The 19,975-nt window shown below is 43.7% G+C and overlaps 1 protein-coding gene across 1 annotated transcript in view; it reads left to right on the plus strand.

Annotated features, from left to right (window-relative positions):
- The window catches only part of HMX2 (H6 family homeobox 2), a 53,525-nt gene extending 33,796 nt beyond the window's left edge, over positions 1-19,729 (plus strand). The window contains exons 2-3 of the mRNA XM_089669791.1: positions 15,333-15,604; positions 18,575-19,729. Coding sequence (XP_089525917.1) covers positions 15,333-15,604; positions 18,575-19,056 — 754 coding nt within the window. The 3' untranslated portion in view covers positions 19,057-19,729. The remainder of the gene's footprint in view (positions 1-15,332; positions 15,605-18,574) is intronic.
- Positions 19,730-19,975: the final 246 nt, after the last annotated feature.

Genomic DNA, 19,975 nt, shown 5'->3' on the forward strand with positions numbered 1-19,975 from the left:
CCAGACCCTATATCGTTTATAAATATATTAAAAAGTAAGGGTCCCGACACTGAACCTTGGGGTACACCACTGATGACCCTAGACCAGTGATGGCGAACCTTTTTGAGCCCGAGTGCCCAAACTGCAACCCAAAACCAACTTATTTCTTTCAAAGTGCCAACACTGCAATGAAACCTGAATATCGAGCTTTTGGTTTAGAAAAAACAACTCGTACAGTAGTGCAAACTAATTAACAGTACAGGGATGACCAGAGACTGCGGACACAGTACAGGGATGACCAGAGACTGCGGACACAGTACAGGGATGACCAGAGACTGCAGACACAGTACAGGGATGACCAGAGACTGCGGACACAGTACAGGGATGACCAGAACTGCGGACAGTACAGGGATGACCAGAGACTGCAGACACAGTACAGGGATGACCAGAGACTGCGGACACAGTACAGGGATGACCAGAGACTGCGGACACAGTACAAGGATGACCAGAGACTGCGGACACAGTACAGGGATGACCAGAGACTGCGGACACAGTACAGGGATGACCAGAGACTGCGGACACAGTACAGGGATGACCAGAGACTGCGGACACAGTACAGGGATGACCAGAGACTGCGGACACAGTACAGGGATGACCAGAGACTGCGGACAGTACAGGGATGACCAGAGACTGCGGACACAGTACAGGGATGACCAGAGACTGCGGACACAGTACAGGGATGACCAGAGACTGCGGACACAGTACAGGGATGACCAGAACTGCGGACAGTACAGGGATGACCAGAGACTGCGGACACAGTACAGGGATGACCAGAGACTGCGGACACAGTACAGGGATGACCAGAGACTGCGGACACAGTACAGGGATGACCAGAGACTGCGGACACAGTACAGGGATGACCAGAGACTGCGGACACAGTACAGGAGATGACCAGAGACTGCGGACACAGTACAGGAGATGACCAGAGACTGCGGACACAGTACAGGGATGACCAGAGACTGCGGACACAGTACAGGGATGACCAGAGACTGCGGACACAGTACAGGGATGACCAGAGACTGCGGACACAGCACAGGGATGACCAGAGACTGGGGACACAGCACAGGGATGACCAGAGACTGGGGACACAGCACAGGAGATGACCAGAGACTGGGGACACAGCACAGGGATGACCAGAGACTGGGGACACAGCACAGGGATGACCAGAGACTGGGGACACAGCACAGGGATGACCAGAGACTGGGGACACAGCACAGGGATGACCAGAGACTGGGGACACAGCACAGGGATGACCAGAGACTGGGGACACAGCACAGGGATGACCAGAGACTCGGGACACAGCACAGGGATGACCAGAGACTGGGGACACAGCACAGGGATGACCAGAGACTGGGGACACAGCACAGGGATGACCAGAGACTGGGGACACAGCACAGGGATGACCAGAGACTGGGGACACAGCACAGGGATGACCAGAGACTGGGGACACAGCACAGGGATGACTGCTGACCTTTGGGGAGGGAGGGGGAGCGGGTACCTGAATTTGACAGGTACCCGCTCTTACTTCCGCAGAGTTTTTTTTTTTTATCTTACCTGTTCCTCGATCCAGCCGCGCGCTGTCTTCCCGGCTTCTGTAGTGTGGGCGCTCGTCGGACAGCCGGATGCCCAGTGCGCATGCGCGAGAAGCGCTGCGCTTTGTGATTGGTCCGGCGGCTTCTGGGATCTGTCATGTGTCCCAGGTACCGCCTTACCATTCACAAGGAGCACTGCTTCTTGTGCATGCGCACTTGGGACCCGGCTGTCGCGCACACTACAGCCGGGAAGACAGCGCGCCGCTGGATTCTCCTGGCGTGCCCACAGATAAGGCTCGGCGTGCCGGCTGTGGCACGCGTGCCACGGGTTCGCCACCACTGCCCTAGACCATTCAGAGTATGAATCATTAACCACTACTCTCTGAATACGATCTTTTAGCCAGTTTTCTATCCATTTACATACTGATTTTTCCAAGCCTGTAGAGTTTACCTTACACATTAGCCATGTGTGGGGAACTGTGGCAAACGCTTTTGCAAAATCCAAGTATACCACGTCCACCGCCACCCCTCTGTCCAAGGTTTTGCTCACCTCCTCATAGAAAAAAATCAGATTTGTTTGACAACTTCTGTCTTTCATGAATCCATGCTGTCTGTTGCTTAAAATACTTTTCCAGCAAGAACTCATCTACTGCATGTGGACTTTTATTAAACTCTCCAGTATATTCCCAATTAAACTAACAGGTCTATAATTTCATGGTAAAGATTTTGACCGCTTTATAAATATTGGCACCACGTTGGCCTTGCACATTGCATGCCAAGTCACACCCTATTATCCGCAATTGCAGCGGTCATATCGGTGCGGTTCCGATTTCTACAGTAGCGCATGCACTACTTTTGGCACTATTTGCATAGACATGTGTCAGATGTCTTGCAAATTGCACCTCAAATTGCAATGACATCCCAACTTTTAAATCGTGTGACTTACAGTGAAGTCGCACAATTTCAAAGTCAGGATCGATGTGATGGGGGTGTAATCCTCCTTGTGATGCTAATGCTAATCTACCCTGTTAGACTAACACTAATTCTTTCTGTAACCCTAACACTAAATCTCCATTTAACCCTCACACTAATCCTTACTGTAAACCTAACACTGATCTACCTTGCAACCCTCACTTTAGCCCTCACACCAACCCTTCTCTGTAATGCTAACACTAACCCTCCCTGTATCCCTAACCCCGATCCTCCGCAAAACGCTAATCCCTTACCTAACCTTCCCTTTAACCCCAACCTCCCTGTAAGCCTCACACTTTCTGTAACTCCAATGCTATCCCTGTAACATTCACACTAGTCCTCTCTGTAACTCGAATACTACACCTCCATTTAACCCTCACAACCCTTTCCTGGAACCCTAATCCCGCTGTAATAATAAGCCTTCCTGTAATACTCACATTACTCCTCCCTGTAATGCTAATGCCAATCCACCCTGTCACGTTAACACTGATCCGCTCTTTAACCCTCACACTAATTCTTCCTGTAAGCCTAACACTAACCCTCTCTAGAACCCTAACAATGGTCACCGATGTGACAGGAAGTGCAGGGAAATCTTCCCAACTGGGACACACAGCAACAAAAATCTGAAAGATGTCCTAACCTATCCACACGCTAACCAAAGTGAAAAGAAGAAGTTTTTTCTATAGTTTCACTTTAAAGCTATGTTATGGTTAATGAACTTTATGTCATACAGTGTTAAAACAAAAGAAGAAATTGCATGCATGTTTCTGCATTTATGCAGTAGTTGCTAAAAACTAGCAGATATCTGTGTGACTTACGAGCCAATTTATATCCACCCAATATTAACCTCCCAAAATCATCAAAAAAATCAAAAAAATGGACACACACTGTCCCAAATATAAATAGGATCGCTAACACTCAACACTCTACTACCTCTGTGTCCATAAAGTTAATAATTCATATTGTGTTGCGCTCCCAGTGAGAAAATCTGTGATATTAATAACTCTATTTACCCTTGGTGAACAAATATATAATCAGGGGATTTTACAAAAAATATACAGAATAAAAAATATATATATTATTAAAAATTTATATATATATAATCCACTGATGAAAATATAAATGTGGAAATAATATCCCCAGAAACAATAAGTGATAAAATATTGTGTACTAAAACATAAATATAAATAAATCAATATGCATCATGATTGGTGAATAATCAAAAAATACAAATAACTTAAAATATATATATGTACTGCAAATTAATTTGTGATATTAATGTCCTTTAAATTCAGTGACTTTGTGCTTGATTAAATCTTGATTTGGTTACTTATTGTGAATCCGTGACTCTCTTTGAATCCTTAATTAGTGAAGATGTATGCTCACCTCCTTATTAGCCTGCAATTAGGCTATACACACTTGTGGTTCACCTCACCTGTGAGGTGAACCACAAGTGTGTATAGCCTAATTGCAGGCTAATAAGGAGGTGAGCATACATCTTCACTAATTAAGGATTCAAAGAGAGTCACGGATTCACAATAAGTCACCAAATCAAGATTTAATCAAGCACAAAGTCACTGAATTTAAAGGACATTAATATCACAAATTAATTTGCAGTACATATATATATTTTAAGTTATTTGTATTTTTTGATTATTCACCAATCATGATGCATATTGATTTATTTATATTTATGTTTTAGTACACAATATTTTATCACTTATTGTTTCTGGGGATATTATTTCCACATTTATATTTTCATCAGTGGATTATATATATATAAATTTTTAATAATATATATATTTTTTATTCTGTATATTTTTTGTAAAATCCCCTGATTATATATTTGTTCACCAAGGGTAAATAGAGTTATTAATATCACAGATTTTCTCACTGGGAGCGCAACACAATATGAATTATTAGTTGCTAAAAACTATATAGGAGGGTGTTCCCGCATCACAAGCAGATGTGTTCCAGCATCACTAACAGATATGTTCTAGCATCACCATCAGGTGTGTTCCAGGATCACTATCAGGTGTGTTCCAGCATCAACATATGTGTTCCGGGATCACTATCAGGTGTGTTCCAGCATCACCAGCAGGTGTGTTCCAGGATCACCATCAGATGTCTTCTAGGATCACCAGCATATGTGTTTCAGGATCACCAGTAGGTGTCTTCTGAGATCCCCATCAGATGTGTTCCAGGATTACCAGCAGGTGTATTCCAGTATCACCATCAAATGTGCCCCAGGATCACCAGCAGATATGTTCCAGGATCACCACCATGTGTGTTCCAGGATCACCATCAGGTGTCTTCTTGGATCACAAGCAGATGTGTTCCAGAATCACCATCAAGTGTGTTCCAGGATCACCATCAGATATGTTCCAGGATCACCAGCAGGTGGGTTCCAGGATCACCATCACATGTGTTCCAGGATCACCAGCAGATATGTTCCAGGTTTACCATCATGCATGTTCCAGGATCACCATCAGGTGTGTTCCAGGATCACCATCAGATGTCTTCTAGGATTACCAGCATATGTGCTTCAGGATCACCAGTAGGTGTCTTCTGAAATCACCAGTCGGTGTCTTCTGAGATCACCATCAGATATGTTCCAGGATCGCCATCAGATGTGTTCCAGGATCACCAGCAGGTGTGTTCCAGAATCACCATCAGGTTTGTTCCAGGATCACCCTCAGGTGTTCTCCAGGATCACCATATTACTGTCAGTAGACAATAAGAGGGACTAGAGCTTTACAGCAATGTCAGTTTGTAAAACTGATTGACTGTCTGTGGACATCTTAAAGGAGAACTGCACTGAGAAAAATACAGCAACTGCCAATGCTGGACCCTTTCTGAAAGTGCTAAATACGTTGCTGTATCTAGCTTCAATTATGTGAATTGCTGATCAAAACAGACATCTGATAAAGTCAAAGGGAACTCAGAACTCCAGATCTACGTATTTGTTCTGGGTCATTGATTCAAAAAGCATCAAAGCCAGGTAACTAACATGAGTTCAGGCATTGCAGTCTAAATATCTTCTCAGTACAGTTCATTTTGCACAGAAATGTATTTATTTCCATGGTAAATAATTGGGCCTATTATAAAAAATAAAGTTAATGAAAGAAATTAGACCATAACAACCAATCAGGTGCTAGCTGCCATGACACAATGTAACGAAGGGGATATTATTGGGTTACTAAAGACGCAGCAATCCTTTACATATTTCAGTGGCCTCATATTTAATTAATGTTTTACTGTATTTAACGAGACTGAACTAATTACAAATCCATAAAAAAGGGTGCCTATGGAAGGACTGATGTTTAGTAACCCTAAATCTCAGATTAACCTTCTTGGAGACTATCATAAGAAATACTGACATCTACAGGCAATAGGCTGAAAACTGCTCATCAGCAATCTGGGACCTGGACAGAGGGTGGGCTACTGCATCACCGGGGCAAAGCGGCTAAATGCTGGAGACTGACAGAGCTAGGAGACACTAGGAGGCCTATTTATTAGGCTCTGTAATTTGTTCTCTGACACAAATTCACTTTCTGTGACCATTTTTTCATTGTGTTCATCACAGCATTTTTACGATCAATATCGATGTTCTGTGGTTTCATTTTGCTGCTCTTTGATGGCCCCGTCATTCTACATCTTTGCAGCATTTGGCTTGTTTTTTTCATTTTGGATAGTGCTGACAAGTGTAAGAACCCCTGTCAGGTTTTTGCTGCTGTCTGTAATGGGGAAATTTGCCCTCACTTCATGTCTTGGGAACCGCTTAAATCCTCCCATTTGTCCATTTTCTCTCTTTCTTTCTTTCTTTCTTTCTTTCTTTCTTTCTCTCTCTTTCTTTCTTTCTTTCTTTCTTTCTTTCTTTCTCTCTCTCTCTCTCTTTTTTTCTTTCTTTTGTTCTTTCTTTTTTTCTTTCTTTCTTTCTTTCTTTCTTTCTTTTACTTTCTTTCTCTCTTTCTTTCTCTCTCTATTTCTCTCTCTCTCTTTCTTTCTTTCTTTCTTTCTTTCTCTCTCTCTCTCTCTCTTTCTTTCTTTCTTTCTTTCTTTCTCTCTCTCTGTCTCTTTCTTTCTTTCTTTTTTTCTTTCTTTTTTTCTTTCTTTCTTTCTTTTACTTTCTTTCTCTCTTTCTTTCTTTCTTTCTTTCTTTCTTTCTTTCTTTCTTTCTTTCTTTCTTTCTTTCTTTCTTTCTTTCTCTCTTTCTTTCTCTTATTTTTCATTTACATTTACACATGAAAATGTAATCTTTAATCTTCTGACAGCTTTATAGAATCTATTGAAACAATGCACAAATCACTTTCCATTTTTAAATCCACCCTGTTGTTGCTGAGTAGTCAACAGTGGAAAGTTGTCAGTTTTAATGACTGTGTGCAGCTAGGAGCTCTTGATACTACTTGGTATCTAGTCACTGCTGAAATATAGTCAAAATAGGTGCACTACTTGTAAATTAAAGTGAATGTTACCCCAACATTTTATATTCCTAATATGTGTCTGTTGTACTATCTACTTGTATTAAAAAGTATCCTGTTTTCTTTGCATTGCTTCCTTTGCGTTAAATCCCTGGTGATCCTGCCAGTCACCTTGCTATCCTTTTTCAGACTGACCACTCTAGTCAGGTCCGTGGATAAGGGGGTACCACCAGTCCTCCTGTACAGGGCCCAAGCCAGCATGGGGACTCAGGCAACTGGGTGAATCGGATGTGTGCAGTGAGGGTGATCGGCATGGTGGGGGGGCAATTACTGGAATTGATCCCCTGTATGAGTCTCTCTGCAGTAACTGAAAGCTGGCTTCTTCTCCTCTCCCTCCCTCTGGATTTCAGCTGCTGCAGAGAGAGACATACAGGGGATCGGTTCCAGTAATTGCTCACCTGCCGCACCCATCACCTTCCCTGTGCACCATACAATTCCCCCTGCTGCCCAGGCCCCCATGTGTGCCCACCCCTGCTTATTTCTCTCCTTTCCACAGGCGACTGCAAGCACACAATAGGATCCATCAGAATGGAGAGTTGGGGAAGGGACCAGTAAATATGTCATGTTTATTAGCTCCTTCCTTTGCTAAATGAACACAATGTGTGATCGGTACTAATCACTCGCTGTGTTCATTCATAAATGAAGCATAGTAAACTTTGTTAGGTTTTTTTTTTTGGGGGGGGGGGCTTTCAGGTTGTCTGTATGGGGCCACGTGGTTTCTAACAGCAGCCCTGACTCTAGGTGTAGAAGCACATCTATTCCAGCAATCTCAGTTTTCTGGCTGTGCTGGGAGCTCAGCCTGCCTGTCCTCCAATGGCCAAGACTTGTGCTGAGACACCCCTCCCTGCACAGCTCTTCAATGGGTATTGCTGTTTCTCCGCCTCCTGCTGACATGCCCACAGCAGTCTCCACCCCCATCATCAGAAATAGAGCTGGGGAAGTCAGAGAGACAGAAGAAGGTAAAGGGTGATTGATTTCAGTGGCATTTTTCAAAACATAAATCATTAAAATATATCTAGAAACAAAACTTTTTAAGGGTTTGAACAAATGGAATAGAACCTCTGTCAGGTTTATTTCCCTGCCAGGGAGATATCCCCTCTCTATTTGTCTGGGACTGAAAGTCAGGGACAATTTAAAATTCTGAGTTATCATTAGAACAGCAATAGAGGGAAAGCTTTCATTTCCTGATTAGGTGACATCCAGCATCATCTAGCCCTCTCCAGCATGATTGTCCCTGGCCCACCCATTCATTCTTTGGATTCCAGTCATGGAGACACAGCATCACATGCAGGCTCATGTGTGGTCTTGCATGCAAATTTAGGCTGCCTTGGAACACCTACTGCTCCAGACTGGCACCAATCAAGGTATTTTGATATTTGCATAACCCCTATCAAAAGACAAATCATTGCTTGCACTGGAGCTGAGGGCTCTTGAAGAGTACTGGGGCAGGGTGCTGTGATGTGTTTAGGAAACTATGTACAGTACCCTGCTGTCCCCTCCCACCAGCCATGATTGACTGCATTGCATAGAGAAGCAAAGAGACCCAGTGATGATGTCACTATGTCTAAAATAGAGCATGTAATAAAAAATTGATTTAATAATTTCACTGGCATGTTGATCAGGCAGGGAAAGGGGCCAGATAAGTTAAAATATAAGCAGACTAAACGTCAGCTTGATACTGCAGTGATTGGGAGAGGAGGAGATGTAGACCCTGCTATGTCTTCTAAAGAGGACAAAGAGTTTCATGATAGAAAATGAACAAGATTTTTTCCATATTTCATTACAAAGATAATACAGTACCTGGAAATACAGCTTCCCTAGATCTATTCCCATATATTGTTTTCATATGTAACCCTTTCCATTTTCTCATATGAGAAACTCAGCTTGTGATGTGGGCGCAATGTGTAGAGACACGAGCGGGAGGAGGGAGGCGTAAGCTAAGCCTAGTTCACTTTTTTCTTTTCCTTTTCGAATCAATTAGTCCATTAATTAAATCTATCAAGTGAGTATTTAAAGATTCTACTTCTGGTCAAAGAACGGTGCTCATGTGACGGACATTTAATAACATTACCGGCACTTTATTCGATAAAGCACGCATAATAGACCGGTTTGAAGTTAATGAAAATATCATTTGAAAACACCCCGACATTTGTCTTTATCGATTTCTATAGTGTCCACTAACTTTCTTTTTTTAATGAATGTGGAATATAAAGATGCGGAGTATTTTTTCAATAGGCACAAAAATATACTTAAAGGAAACCTGAACCGTCAAATCATAAAGCCTCTTCTATTGCAAATGCTAGTTCCCTGGTTTATGGGCTATGAGCCAATGACCTGCAACAAGTATGCAGACTAGGGGCGCTGACTTTCAATTGCTGTATGTTTATGCAATGGGATTCACTTACTAAAGCACACCATACATGTACAGATCGCTCTTGGTCAGTCCGAGGGCTGAGCAAGGGAAATCTAATAGATTCATCCATCCATAAACAGTGAGGATGGAGGAACCTCCCCTGTTGGCTATTGTATTTATCAACCGACCCCGCCAACATCTGAATACCAGAACTGGAATTGGATGCAGTCACTGTTCATGTGACAATTTCCACCTGACTCCTTCAACAAAATTCAATTGACAGGGTGGTGCCAACAAGGCCACCCACAACTCTAAATTTGGCCAGTTCAGTAGAAATCAGCCACAATTCAAGCTGTGCATGGCCAGCTTTAAAGTAATTGTAAACCCTTACATATACCCAGCGAAGTGATTGGCCTCAGGTGATACACAGAGATGAAACAAATCCTCCTACATGTTTTACCTGTTTATCTGCAGTCTTCTCTTCTCTACATCCATTCAAAGTGCAGAATTTAAAAAGCCGTGTCCCATCAGCGGTGTCATCGGGCCCTATTGGTGTAATTTGGAGAAATTGTGACCCATTGTTGGCATCATTGGGAGGAATTGTGCCCCATAATTGGTGTCATATGGAGGAATGCCGTCCCATCATTTGTGTCAGTAAGGGGAATTATGCCCCATCATTGGTGTCATTGGGAGAAATTGTGCCCCATCGTTGGTGTCATTGGGAGGAATTGTGCCCCATAATTGGTGTCATATGGAGAAATGCCGTCCCATCATTTGTGTCAGTAAGGGGAATTATGCCCCATCATTGGTGTCATTGGGAGAAATTGTGCCCCATCGTTGGTGTCATTTGGAGGAATTGTACCCCATCATTGGTGTCAGCGGGGGGAATTATTCCTCATTGTTGGTATCAGTGGGGGGAATTATGCCCCACTGTTTGTATCAGTGGATGAAATAGTGCCACCAAGGGACAGATAAAAACGAGCAAAGGGCCACATCTGGCCCAAGGGCTACAGTTTGAAGACCACTGATTTAGCTAATTGAGCAGTCACTGAGCTTAGTAAATCAGATGAAACTGTGTTCACTTTCATCAGCCAATCACATGCTAGCCCAAATTCAGCGCAGTATCTAAAACCCAATGACTTGCAGAACCAAGAATACACATTTATGTTGAAGGAAGACCAGAAGGAGCAGAAGGACGTTTGCCAGGGCTGGTTTAACAAGGGGAACCAATAGCAATGGGAAAAGGTTGAATAACCTGTCCAATTAATAAGCCCCCCCCCCCCCCCAGTAGTAGGTGGTGGTGTCTGTACTCATACACATGACACAGGTCCCCATTTCCTGCAATCTGTCATTTTTTTTCCATTGGGTGACAGATAGGGTGACCAATGGGGTAGACATGTTTTTTGGTCATATCTTGGATTTGTGCATAGCCAGGCATGACTGTATCCCTGACATAGACATAACAGTAGTCTAATACCTATGACTACCTTGAGAAGCCTGTTAATAAGTCAGATATTTTACTACAGAAGCCAGTCCGTGGACGCCTAAAAATAGCTCGCCGTTCCGACCAGATAGGGGCATTGTGGGAGGATCAATAAACCATTTCCACCAAATGCAACATTAATTCATGAATCTTTTTCTCTTACTCCCCAATAAAGATGACAGGTAATCCGATGAGCTGGGGGCTGGGTGACAGGCACGGCTGCTGGCATTGGGTGATGGTGTAAGAGGGTTCCTTTATGAAATAGCATTGTCTCAGGTTCCAGGCGCCAGACGCTCGTCTCTCATCCAGAAATCATACACACTAAGAGGGAGGGGAGGGGGGATATTAGGGACGAAAAATAAAACTTATATACACAATCTCTGATTTTTTTTTTTTTTGCTGCATCTATGTCCTTGCTTGTTTTTAAAGGACCAGTACAACTAAAATTCAAACGGCTGCTGAAATGTATATATTCCACCCGTGGAACACCCATATCTGTCAGACTTGGCAATCTTCATGACTTCGATAACAGGACTTGATAACACAAGATCTGAAATAGGGACTGTGTAATTTCTCATTATTAAATATAATAGATATAAAGGAGGTCAGATGAAGCTGCTTTCACTGGGATTAGTAACAGGAAGTCATGGGTGCGTCACCAAATAGCTCCACTCAGCAGCAGAAATTTGCTATACGCATGTTCAGTTTTGGGATGCTCTCAGAATTTTAACCTGAGATGATAGCAATTAAATTTCATTTTAAGGAAAGATTTCAGTTATGTGCAGCAGATGCCATTGTACTATTTAAAGTCCTGCTGTCATTGCCAAGTAGTTACATGCAATGGAAAATCAATGGTGCCTTTTAAATCTATGACTGTATGACAAGAAGTTGGGAGCTCTGCCCTGTGCCTGGACAATTATTCAAAATGGCTTCAACCATATTACCCACACGCCTATACATTCAACGTAAATATGTGATTTTACCTGACTATTGAACTGTTGTATGCTTAAAAAAATCTGCATTTTATTTTTGGTGGTAGAACGCTACAAACATTATATATAACTGATTTTTTTGTAATTTTAATTAAAAATAAAAATTAAAATCATTTAATTGTGCATTTTGTGCAATTTTTTTGAATATATTTTATATCATGGTTTACTAAGCTGGTTCATTAAAAAAAATGTGCAAAGTGAATTAAAACTAAATTAAACCTAATAGCAAACATTCATTATATTTCAGCTTCCCAATTTTTTGCCTGCAGTTTTTTTTTATTTCTTTCCATTATTTTCACCTGGTGGTCAAGCCAGAAATTCTGTTATTTTTCAACAGAACTAGCTGTTCTGCATATGTAACAGTTACAGGATTGAGACAAACCGTTTAACACTGACAGGGGTGCTTACAATGATCAGCATATATTTATTTTTGTAAAACCTTTATCACAAAAGGAAAATAAAACTGCTGTAACTGCCTAAAAAAAGTATTAGCTGGAGTTTGGCTTCAATTTGTTAGTGTATCTAAATCTGCTAGTACATCCAACACTCCCCTCTCCCTAGAATGACAATGCCACTGTTCAAAGGTGTCCATGTTTTCTAATGCAAGAGATATGTTACTAGCCAGATCACCAATTGACAAAGGGAAAAAACCTAAAAAAAAAAGAAAACTAATGCAGCCACTGCATCTAATGCTTGTTAATTGGTAAGCTGCAATATATGACATTTTGGGTTTGGGGGTTATTACCACTTTAACAAATTGAAACAATGTATGTTTATCTTTGCTTGTCCTGACTGATACACTGATTCATACAAAACAGCCCTCTATTTTACCAGAGTCTATAAAAAATTTGCAGTGCTTCGACCAATCAGGTTTTAGTGCAAAGTGCGGTTCTGCAAACACGCTTTTGTGCAGTTATAATGCATTTTTGGTGCATTTGCACTGTGTTTTTATGCATGTTTTATTGAGTTGCATTTACATGCATTTGGGTGCATTTGCAGTCCATTTTTTTTTTTATTGTTCTGCATTTATGTGCTTTCACATGCATTCCGGAGTGTTCATGTGCAAAAAAATGCAGAATGCTGTACCTTTTTTATTTATAATTTATTTTTTGTATATGAAAGCACTGCAATGGTGTAAAACAGGCTAACTCAACTAGGCACATTCATTTTTCTTGCATACGTGTTTGTATTGCGTTTAAAAATGCGTTCTGATATAAACTAGCCATTAGACTATATCTCATTTGCTGCACATTTTTGCTGCTTTTGTGATGAAAATGCTACAAACCATCTCTGGTGTTTAGTGTGAGTACATCACTCCTGGGCCAAAAGCTTTGGTTACAATCCTCTCCATATGCTCTAAGGCTGGCCATACATTATACAAATTTCTTGTACAATTTTCATTTAGATTTACCAAAACTATATAATATGAGGCCAAACCTAAACCTTTTCAAATTGTATGTAATCAGGCAGGCTCTTGCACTGCGTAGTTGAAGGTAAATCGAAAGGAAATTGAAGAAGAGAATTGTATAATGTAGTGCCAGACTAACTCAGCAGGCGCTTCCATTTCTCACTTTAAGCCTGGGTTCACACTTGTGCGGTGCGGCATATCGCATGTGATTCGCACAGGAACCGCACCGCATTTCTGTGCAAATCACATGCGAATTCTGTGCGGTCTGCTTTGAGCCATACATTTTGTATGGCTCACATTGCACTGCAAAAGGTGCAGGACCCTTTTTTTGGTCCGCACTAGAATCGGATCATATGGGTATTCACACCTATGCAATCTGATTCTGAACATCGTACCGTGTTTTGCAGACTGATTTTGGGGTTTTGTTAACTTAACATACACACCTGCAACGGTTCGTATGAATGGGGTGCAATTGTGATGCGGTGCGGAATTCGCACAGAAGCCACTGAAAATTCCACACGCATCAGAGTGAACCTGGGCTCAGATAATATGAGGTAGGTCCAATGAGCTCACAAATGACCTGGAGAGAAGGCTGGTGGATTTAGGAAATGGGGTAAACCTGGCTCTTGCATCTAATGCATGTTTTTTATATGTTGTACTTTCTGCATACTACAAATATGTACTCTTGTATTTTTATACAATTTTTTATTTTTTCTATAGCAATAAATAGAATTTAATTTTGTTTTATAAAAGAACACTTGCAACAAAATGTACAAAATCACAGCTAAAACTAAATAAAATTTAAGTAAAGTTCTGTAAATGGTCAATAAAACAACAACATACCAACGTGCGACCTTTTTACTATTATTGTATGTTTTTATTATTATTATTTATTATCATTGTTGTTATTATTTATTATTATTGTTATTTATTATTATTATTGTTGCTATTTATTATTATTATTTTTATTATTTATTAACTCGTGTGAATCCTTTCTAAATGCTTTACTATGTAGGCAGCTGACACAGTGTTATGCAATGAACCAGGTTTAGGGATTCATTTATGGAAACAAAAGTGGCGCAGAGGTGGTGGCGTTGTCAATAGCAACCCGGCAGATTTTATCTTCCAAATGAGAATAGATGAATGATAAGAGCTCCACTTGTTCCAATCCTATAGTAAGACAGAGCTGCCTGTGCAGATTGTTCCCTCCTCTTGCTCCCAGTTGGGCACACAGAGGTGACGTGTGTTGTTTATGTAGGTATTTATGGAGTTCATGCAATTTTACGTGTTGTACAATCATATCAGTCCCTGCCCTCAAGAGCTTACAATCTAAGGTTCCCATCTCATATATAGAGAGCCAATTTAGACTGCATTCACACTTTAGTGTTTTGTAGCTTGAAGCTCCAAAAACCCTCAAACTTAAAAAATCAATTGTTCTCTGTGGTGCCTGTTCACGCAATTAAGTGTGAACGGGCACCATAGAGAACAATTGATTTTTTTTTAAGTTTGAGCTTTTTTGGAGCTTCCAGCTTCAAGCTACAAAACACTCACGTGTGAATGCAGCCTGAGACAGGAGTTAATTAACCTACCAGTATATCTTTGGAGTGTGGGAGGAAACCAATGCAAGCACAGGGAGACCATGCAAACTCCATGCAGATAGTGTCCTGGTTGGAAGTGTGAACCTGACACACACAGAAGTCCATTTACCTGCAGATGCCTCCACATCCACTGCTATGCCATCCCTAGCACTGACATCAGGTGCATGGGGCTGTGAGCCTACCCTGGAATTTCAATTTTTCCGGGACTGTCTGCAGCCTGTGATTGGTCCTGCAGAGCTGTGAGTGTCATGCAAATGTAGCCACACCAGCAGGCAGTCTGGAGATCAGTGGGGACTCAGTGCTGAGGAGGGGAGGGAGTGCAGGCTGTGTGTGCAAACTGGGAGCCAAGACACCCCCAATAAAAAGAAATAATAATAAAATATAGCACCCCCTCCCCCCCTCCCCTCACCACACCTTCTCCCTGCATCTCCATCATCCTCATCCTCTCTCTCCTCTTTCTTCCCATGTACTCAGGATGAGCAGCAAGGAAGAGGTCACTAAGTGCGCCCCAGCCTCCCTCTCCAGCTTCACCATCCAGTCCATCCTGCAGGGGACCACATCTGAGCGGGGACGTGGCAAGCCTTGTGCCAGGGAGCCCACCACCAGCAGAGAGCCCAGCCCCAGCACATCCTCAGAGGACGACGAGCACGACGACGGATGGACTGCACACTCCTGCTTCTGTTCTCAGCCAGCCAAGGAGCCCAGGGAGCAAGGAGCACATACCTGCGGACAGCACAGGTGTCTCAGTGAGTACCTACCTATACTGGGCATGGGACACCTTGGGGGGGGGGGCACTCTGGGCCAGTGACCACCTACCTATACTGGGCATGGGGCAACGGTGGGGAGGGAGCACTCTGTGCCAGTGACCACCTACCTATACTGGGCATGGGGCACCAAGGGGAGAGGGGGCACTCTGTGCCAGTGACCACCTACCTTTACTGGGCATGGGGCACCAAGGGGAGGAGGCATGCTGTCCCAGTGACTACCTACCTAAACTGGGTATGGAGCACAGGGAGGGAGAGGGGGCACCCTCTGCCAGTGACCACCTACCTATACTGGGCATGGGGCACCGAGAGGAGGGGACACTCTGTGCCAGTGACTACTTACCTTTACTGGGCATAGGCAACCAAGGAGAGGGTGCACTCTGTCCCAGTGACCACCAACCTTTATTGGCCATGGGGCACCGAGAGGAGGGGGCACTCTGTCCCAGTGACCACCTACCTATGCTGGGCATGAGACACTGAAGGGAGGGGCACTTCTTCCCAGTGACTACCAACCTTTACTGGGCATAGGGAACCAAGGGAAGGGGGCACTCTGTGCCACTGACTACCTACCTACCTTTATTGGCCATGGGGCACTGAGGGGAAGGGGCACTTTGTCTCAGTAGGACCTACCTATACAGGGCATGGGGCACCGGGGGGAGGGGGCACTCTGTCTCAGTGACCACCTACCTTTACTGGGCATGGGCACCAAGTGGAGGGGGCATTCTGTCCGAGTGACTACTAACCTATACTGGGCATAGAGAACCAAGGGGAGGGGGCACTCTGTCCCAGTGACTACTTTTCTTTACTGGACATAGGGAACCAAGGGAAGGGGACACTCTGTCTCAATGACTACCTACCTTTACTGGCCATGGGGCACTGAGGGGAGGGGGCTCGCTGTCCCAGGGACCACAAACCTTTACTGGCCATGGTGCACTGAAGGGAGGGGGCACTCTATCCCAGTGACAACCTACCTTTACTGGCCATGGGGCACTGAGGGGAGGGAGTACACTGTCTCATTAACTACGTACCTTTACTGGGCATGGAGAACCAAGGGGAGGGGGCACTCTGTCCCAGGGACAACACAGTGGGAACCAACCTATACTGGGCATGGGGAACCAAGGTAAAGGGGCATTCTGTCTCAGTGAGCACCTACCTTAACTGGGAATAGGGCACCCAGGGGAAGGGCACTCTGTCTTAGTAAGTAGCTACCTTAACTTGGACCTTAACTGCACTTTGTCTCAGTGAATACCTACCTTAACTGAGCATGGGTCATCCAGGGGAAGGGGCACTTTGTTTCAGTGAGTACCTACCCTAACCGGACATGGGTCATCCAGGAGAGGGGGCACTTTGTCTCAGTGAGTACCTACCTTAACTGATCATGGGTCATCCAGGGGAGGGGGCACTTTGTCTCAGTGAGTACCTACCCTAACCGGACATGGGTCATCCAGGGGAGGGGGCACTTTGTTTCAGTGAGTACCTACCCTAACCGAGCATGGGTCATCCAGGGGAGGGGGCACTTTGACTCAGTGAGTGCCTACCTTAATTAGACCTGGGGCCCCTAGGTGAACACCTACCTTATCTGGCCATGGGGCATCTGTCATCCACCTGTCGCCCCCCCTGCCAGGACCGAGCCTGGGTTTTATTAAGCCTGGCGCGGCGTTTAGTGCTGTGTACCGTCCGCTTTTATATTTGGCCGTAAAAGCGATGAGATGAAAATGTCAGGAGGCTGAGCTCTGATGGAGGCTCTCTGTGACACCGACCTCCCGGAGTCCTGCTCAATCTGCCCAGCGTGACACCACTGAGCTTCCTGCCCTGAATAATTCACCAGACAGGATAATGTGCTCTCATCGGGCCCCCATTCATCTCCACCGCAGACAAGTGCACCGGGGCTCTGGGGGGGGGGACAGCACAGGGTTAATGGAACATGGGGAGAAAAAAAATGTCATCAATCAAACCCAGCTTATCCTTCTCGGTGGATCCTGCTGCTTACTAATAAAGCAGAGAGATAAGGACATACATTACATGATAGACAGATAAATAGATAAGTGAGGGGATGGATGGATGGATAAAGATAGAAAGACAGATAGAAGGATACATTGATAAAAGAATAGAAGAGAGATTGATAAATAATAAACAAATATAAGGATGTATCGAGAGAGAGAGAGAGAGAGAGAGAGAGAGAGAGAGAGAGAGAGAGAGAGAGAGAGAGAGAGAGAGAGAGAGAGAGAGAGAGAGAGAGAGAGAGAGAGAGAGAGAGAGAGAGAGAGAGAGAGAGAGAGAGAGAGTAGATATCTGTGAAGGTGAGTCCAGAGATAAAAGATAAATTGATAGATAAAAGAGGAAAGATAGAGAAGAGATGATAGATAAATAGATACAATATAGATAGATAGATAGATAGATAGATAGATAGATAGATAGATCATAAATAGATATCTATAAAGGTGGATATAGAGATAAAACGATAGATCGATCGATCGATCGATAGATAGATAGATAGATAGATAGATAGAATATAGAGATAAAGAAATAGCTAATTATTTTTGGTTTTGCAACAAATCATATGTATTTTACTAAGCAGACGTAATATATATAAGTATACTATATTCTACAGTAATTCGAGTAATTGAGAATTCACAGGAAAAAACAAAATGTGCAAATGCTGAATCCATTTCTGTATATATATTCTATTGAGTATGTTTCGTTTCTGACAGCATAAAGTGTATTATCTCTGATTCATAGAGCAGGCACACATACAGGAGGGGGGATGCTCTCTGAGCTTTATGTGGCCCTCTTGTTGTGGCCCCTAGCTCAGGAAAGTGGCAGGTTAACCGTTTAGACACCAGGTGCTCCCTGTAGCCCCCGATGTCTCCGCTGAGAGGGAATTGGCGACCTCTGTGCCCGGAGGGGCTGCCAGGGTGACACTGACCGGCTTCTTCTCTTTCTTTCTGGCAGACAATTCTCGGGGATCGCACAGCTCGGAGAGGAGTCAGCAGGACTATCCCAGGGACCGGGAGAGACATCGCACCCCTTCATCTGGGGACAAGCAGGGCGGCTCCAAGAAGAAGACCCGGACCGTGTTCTCCAGGAGCCAAGTCTACCAGCTGGAATCCACCTTTGACATGAAGAGATACCTGAGCAGCTCGGAGAGGGCTTGCCTGGCCTCCAGCCTCCAGCTGACAGAGACTCAGGTGAAGACCTGGTTCCAGAACCGCAGGAACAAATGGAAAAGACAGCTGTCCGCCGAGCTGGAGGCTGCCAACATGGCCCACGCCTCTGCACAGACTCTTGTAGGCATGCCACTAGTATTCAGGGACAATTCCATCCTGAGGGTCCCAGTGCCCAGGTCTATAGCCTTCCCTGCCCCTCTCTATTACCCTGGCAGCAACATGTCCCTGCCACTCTATAATTTATACAACAGCAAGCTGGACTACTGAACGGTGCCCCTGTTCTGCCTCTGGACTACTGAACACCGCCCTAGTCCTGTCCTCTGGACTACTGATCAGTGCCCCAGCCCTGCCCTCTGGACTACTGATCAGCGCCCCTGTTCTGCCCTCTGGACTACTGAACAGTGCCCCAGTCCTGCCCTCTGGACTACTGAACAGTTCCCCAGTCCTGCCCTCTGGACTACTGAATAGTGCCCCAGTCCTGCCCTCTGGACTACTGAACAGTGCCCCAGTCCTGCCCTCTGGACTACTGAATAGTGCCCCAGTCCTGCCCTCTGGACTACTGATCAGTGCCTCAGCCCTGCCCTCTGGACTACTGAACAGTGCCCCAGTCCTGCCATCTGGACTGTCAAACAATGTCCCTTTTCTGCCCTCAAAGCCACAATGGAAGATACACCATGTGTATGTGCCCTATAGGTCTCCTTTGTCCCGCCTTGCTGCGACAATTTTTTATGTATTATCATTTACAAAGGTATTCGACATTTTTATTATATATAATTTTTTATTACCCCTCCCTATCCTTTCCCTTCTCTGTACAGAAGGACTGCACGAATATTTAACCCTTGTCCTGACAATGGACTGGCACAGATGCCTATGTGGAATAAGGGAAAGCGTTCATTTTTGTATATAGTATTTTTTTTTTAATAAATATGTTTTAAACTGATTTGGCACGATGGCTTTCTAATGTCTTCAAGAAAATGATCGGCGGAGAGAAGGAGAGGGGTTGACTAAATGCTGTGGGTTTGATATATATACATATATATATATATATATATATATATATATATATATATACAGATAGATAGATAAATATATATATTTTTTAATATATATATATGGTTACATTATATATTATTATTTCTAAAAAAAGAAATATATATATACATATATAAATACACACACACAAACA

The sequence above is a fragment of the Staurois parvus genome, unplaced genomic scaffold (genome assembly GCF_062004578.1).
Source record: "Staurois parvus isolate SC_StPar_1 unplaced genomic scaffold, SC_StPar_1.0 ptg000009l, whole genome shotgun sequence".
Taxonomy (NCBI): domain Eukaryota; kingdom Metazoa; phylum Chordata; class Amphibia; order Anura; family Ranidae; genus Staurois; species Staurois parvus.